Raw genomic sequence first — 5,910 nt, forward strand, 5'->3', positions numbered from 1 at the left:
GCAATTTAATATTTTGAAGAACAAATTCAAAGAAAATCAGAGCATGAGAAAAATCTAAAATTTATACCAACCTTGAATTTACGCTACTAGATGAACTAATATTTGAAGAAAACATTATGTTTAGATGTTATTTCAACTAAAAATTTTCTCAATTTATGGTAAAAAATGAGAAAAAAAAAAAGGAAAAGACTTGCTTAGAAATGAAAAACCCTATACTCAAGCTCTCTGATATTATTACAGACAAAAAGAATAAAAAAGAATAGGATAAAAACAAAATAAGCTTAGAAAAATAGTCAAAATCTTAGCTAGGCTGTCGTTACATGTAGATAACTTAATTCCACATTACATTCCACATCATGTTTATTTGTGATGGCTTTTACACGTAGTTAATTTAATAGCGCGTAACATGCATATCTCATTTTTCATTGAAATAAAATCTTACATTGTTACAAGTTGATAAAGTTTGATCCTTATTTGTACAAATTAAATCATTTGGTCTTGAATTGAATAACTACCCAAACGTTTGATCTCGATTTAAGTATTTAGCCAAAAGAATATAACCGAGGGAATATGGCACGCAATGCTGGAACTATAAAAATAAAAGGAATAAATTTATTTTCTAGATTTTATTGCATAAATAACTTACCACTTATGATATTGTAAAATTAATATTAGTATTCGTTTCCATAAACAACCATAATTTTAGGTCATATAATTTTTATCTAAAATTTATGAAACCAATATGACAAAAATGGGTGTAAAAATGTTAATCAAATAACATACCACTTATAACATCTTTCAAAAGAAATAAAAAGTCAATATAAAAGTATAATCCACCTGAATTCATAAATCTATCGTGAAAATCAACAAAATTGTGTTAATAATACATTACCAATATAATCAATTTATAGCATGATTTATTTTTTTATTTGATGAAATGATTTAGTTAGATTAAAATATTATGTATATTAATGGAATGGTAGATTAATGAAAATGATAGCAAACAATGTAAAAAGTTTTTAAAAAAATTATTGAGTTTATTTTAATATTTTTATTAAAAATTTACATTTTATTAGTACGAATTCAAAATTTTTCATAAAGGTATCGATTTATTATAACAGGTATCAATTAAGTGTTGGTTGTTAGCTAACTATGAGTTATAATTACGTAATAGTTAGCGACAGTAAATAAAGTGATTAGAGAATTAAGAAATATATATTCATATAGAAAACTTTAGCAATGTCTATGGAAAAATTTTAGAATGTTTAGGAATTTTTTTTAATTTTTTGTTTTTTTTACTTTTTTTTATATGTTCACAATCACCTTACCTTTGCATTTGCATTACCCATTGCATTTTATTTATTCAAACATATGTAATACAAATTTTTATTGATTATTTAAAAAGTGTAAAGAAGTGAAACTGCAACGGTTTAAAAGGCCTTACGAATATACGATTAATTACTAGTAAAGGCATTTTGATCCCAGCTTAAATGCTACCAAATCCATGTGTTTTTCACTTTTCTGATCTGATTTCAACACACTGAGTAGGTGTTGTTGCTGTAACCTCTATCACTTTCTTTTCCTTCTCAGTTTCCTTTCCCCACAAAGTTAAATACAAACCAAGAACTATCAGTAGAGCTCCCATAACACTATAAAATATGAAAAATAGACATCATCAGTTATAACACGAACAAGGTCAAAGCAAAAACAAGTAATATTAACAATTTTATTAAAAAAAAAGTATTATATTTATAAAAATATTTTTATAATGTGTAAATATAATAGTAATTGATAGATAATTTGATGATTTACAATAATTTATTTTTTAACAAAACAAGTGATTTTTTAGGCATATTTTAATAAAAATAAGGATGATCATAAGTTTTAATCAATCGAATTTAGTCAAGTTGATTCAATTAATTCGTTTTTGATAATGGTTAGTTAAATAAAGTGGTTTAGTTGATTAATTCTCTGAATTTTGATTTTTAAAATTAATAATTGAACTGATCAAATTAGTTGATTTTTTTAATAGATTTTTAAATATACTATATAATATAAATATAAACAAATATTTTTATTTATATTTTTAAAAATGACAAATATAATATTGGTGACAAAATTATACCGTTAGTTTTATTAAATGATAATTATTGTTCAGAATTGGCAGCAAAAGAATTGTAAAAAAAAAAAAATTAATTTTTAAAAATAGATCTATCCTTTTGGGTTATTTTTAAAAGATCAATTAAGTCAATATTTAGTTTTTCAAAACAAAACCAACCGATTGCTTGTCATAAATAAAACCTCTAAAATGAAACGACCAGGGTTACCTTCCCAAAAACAATACATCTCCCAAAATAAGCAGTGCCATTACTGTGGTAATAACTGTCCCAAAAGGTCGAAATGCTGTAATGAAAACCGCACCTTTGGTTCGTGCCGCTAATGCTTGAAGATAAAATGAAAGTCCAAATATCACAATCCCCTGCAATAATCTCTCATATGTTGGATTACAGATACAATGTAAATATCTTTTGTGGGCTTAATTTTAGTGCTGATAAAAAAAAATGAAAAGATGAATCATGAATTTATAAAGCTTACACCATAAAGGACAGCAACAAGATTCATGTCCCAGGACAATCTCCAGGATGATGCTTTATGATCTAGAACAGCTGCCATGATTGCTGAAAGTAAAGTCGCTGATAAGCATGTTAATGATGTAAGAGTTATTGGAGCTGGATAGTTCTTCACCGTCACGGTCTGCATGAATTATATGTTAATATTAGTAGTTAAAGTTTTACTTTTAAGTAAGTAAATATCTATTATCAAGTTGATTCATCAGTCTTGTTTTTTTTTTTTTTGAAAAAGTTTAAGGTAAGGTGAAGTTTTTCCATTCCAGGGTTAAGGTAAATTGCGGACCTCAAAGAACTTATAATAGATTTTAAGATCGCCCTCGAGAGGAACTGTTGACAGTGAGATTAAAATTTAGATCTTACAAACCAATCCCCGTTGACAGATTGATCAGTTTAGATTTCATATTGAACGTGTACTTAAGGGACGTGATCATTATTTCAAGAATGATGAGATTTATCCATGTAACTAACAGCTAGAATCCTATCTTAAAAGAAAAAAAAAAAAGGATATTACTGATTCTGAATCACCTGTAAAACATAAAATGCAGATGCTGAAAGGAATGAAACCAGGAGCATGAGAGAGCCTTTAGTCGAGTCCTTGTTGAATTGTAGTTTTGAAGTTCCAGTCCGATGTTGGGGTTGAGAGTGCGGTGAAATCACAACACAACCCTTGTAAAGTGTCATTACTATTGCACCAGCTAAGGCAACAAGAGTGCCTGCAACCTTTGCTTGGCCACTTTGCTTGGAGATGTCTAAGGTCTCCATCCTGCATGTTATTAACCAAACAAAAAGTAGCAGTCCCCAAAGAGTTTGAAACATTTAAAACAAGGGTCTTTAAGGATAAATCACACATGTTGATTCTTTGCACAAGCTTGCAATGTCTGATAAAAAAAATTTGCTGATTAGATTTCACTTTAATTGTTGATTTACCTGCATAAAACTGCTATTATAAAGGTCAATGGTGGAACTAAGTTGGACAGGGCAGATGCAGCGGCTGGCGATGTGTCTTTTAACCCTACGTAATATAATGTCCTTCCCAGCACAGTTCTGACTAGTGAGATATGCATACAATTGAAACAAACAGTTGTCAATTCAATAATTCACTAAATAATTTTACGTTTTCAGAAGTAACTAACAAATTCCTGATGCGGTAATGGAGGAGCTCGTTAAAATTTGAGATGGAGAGCGTGTGAGACCTTTTACCAAAAAAAATCAGGAGACGTTGGAAGTAATATTTCATATCATCATTCATAAAATATAAAAGGAAGAATCGGATCATACAAATGTAACACTCTTTATTTTATAATAATGTTTGGTATTATTTTCAAAATTATAATGAAAATTTAATCACCGAAATAATTTTTCTACCAAGGTGATCTTATCACTTCGATGTGAAATCATTTTATTAATAATTAAAAATTATTGTGTTTGATATTACTAAAAATTAAATTTTTTTTTTGTTTGAAAGTACCAAAATAATCATGTGCATTATATTACTTACACAAATTAATGATTTAAATATTATTTAAAGATCATAATTTGTATATTAAATATTAATAATATTTTATTTACTTTATAATAAATATAATTAAATTATTAAATTAAAAATATATTTATTGATAATAAACTAGTTTTTACAATATAAATTATGTAAAAAAAATATTTGAATTAGAAAATAAAACTAATATATAAAATCAAAAGATTATATTATATAAATAAATTTTAAAAAATTAAAAAAATCACACAAAATATTTTTGAACTTATTACAATAAACATTAATATAAAAATATAAAAATTATAATATAAAATAATCAAAATTAATTTTAAGAAGAATTAATTTTATAATTCATATATTAAATGAGTAATATTAAATGATTATTATTATTTTTATATATCACTTTATCCTGATAATAAAAGTTTCTTACCCTTTTAGATCACCTTTTATGGTTGTGATTTAATTATTTTTGATGATCCAAAATTACTCTTTGTGATCTAAAATTACTGTTACATAAGATCACTAACTGATTACCAATCTAATCGCCTAGATCACCATAATTTTTTAATTGATCACCTCACGTTACTTACATCTTCTCTACTTTCTCTTTGTTATCTTCTGCTTTCTCTTGCTTCTCTCTTCGCACACTTAGCTAACTTGAATGTAAAAGTGGTTCCCGAAATATTACTTCCAATGCCCCTGATTTTCTTCTCTTTATAAATCTGACACACTTTCCATCTCAACTTCCAGCGAGCTCCTCAATCACTAGATTAAGAATTACATCAACAAACTACTTTTTCAATTCCCTTTAGCCAGAAAAACCAAACTCACCCAAAGATACCCAGGAAAAAGATCTTTCTCATGATTACCATGCTAAATTTTGTAGCAGTTTTTCTGGAAGATCAGAGATTGCATTAATTGATTAGTATACAGAAATGAACTTAATTATACATACAAGAGTAATCAAAAGAACTATATAGAAGAGTAGTCAAAAGAACTGTCCATCAAAATCATACTGATCAGAATTAAAAAAAAAGTCATTTCCTTTGAAAACACTAAGATTACTCATTGAAAAAGAATAAATAGAGAATTAATCCATAAGAACAAGCAGTAATTATTTAAAGCCGAGAAGGAAGAAAGAAAAAAATTACCTTTCAAATACAAGTGCAAGAAGAGCGGTGGTGAGAGCTCCCAACGCCTGTCCATAAACAACCAGCACGTAACTACTCATGCCATTATCAAGAGAGATCTTGGAGATTATACCGTATCCTGCAAAGCAAACATTGCAGACTATGCAGATTGCAAAAGGTTTCACCCCTTCAATGGTTAGCTTTCTCTTTCTCTGCTTCATCTCTCCAACGTTTTCGCCATCCTGATGATGTGCTTCCATTTTCATTAATGATAACATGCATTTTCCTTCAAGTGATCATCATCTGCATTTAAATAGGCAAAGGCACCCAGTTCTGATGATATCGTACATCCACTCCATCCGTTGTTGAATCCACTTCGTGTGGCAATGTGGTTCATGACTCAATTGCGAAAGAACCTGTATAACAGGCATCCAATCAAATTACTATATATATATTGGGCACTCACTGGATTTGACTTATAATACCTCAAATACAATGCTTATTCATTTTTTCTGTATTCAAACATATTAATCATCCAAAACAAGAAAGAAATTCCAAAGATATGTATCGTCAAATATAAACATGAACCAAGGATCCAAAATTTACTCTAGGATTTATACAGTCTAAAGTTTAAATTCCAATATTTACAATCTCTTCT

At 27.9% G+C, this 5,910-nt stretch overlaps 1 protein-coding gene across 1 annotated transcript; it reads right to left on the reverse strand.

Annotated features, from left to right (window-relative positions):
* Nucleotides 1-1,513: 1,513 nt before the first annotated feature.
* On the reverse strand, nt 1,514-5,512 carry LOC111306515 (WAT1-related protein At5g07050-like). The gene is made up of 5 exons (XM_089751108.1): nt 5,274-5,512; nt 3,156-3,393; nt 2,596-2,754; nt 2,328-2,479; nt 1,514-1,649 (listed from the first exon to the last, which is right to left on the reverse strand). Exons 1-5 carry the CDS (start codon nt 5,510-5,512, stop codon nt 1,514-1,516), a joined length of 924 nt encoding a protein of 307 aa, XP_089607234.1.
* Nucleotides 5,513-5,910: the final 398 nt, after the last annotated feature.

This window comes from Durio zibethinus, chromosome 21 (genome assembly GCF_047325235.1).
Source record: "Durio zibethinus cultivar Kanyao isolate XHJ-2024 chromosome 21, ASM4732523v1, whole genome shotgun sequence".
Lineage (NCBI taxonomy): Eukaryota > Viridiplantae > Streptophyta > Magnoliopsida > Malvales > Malvaceae > Durio > Durio zibethinus.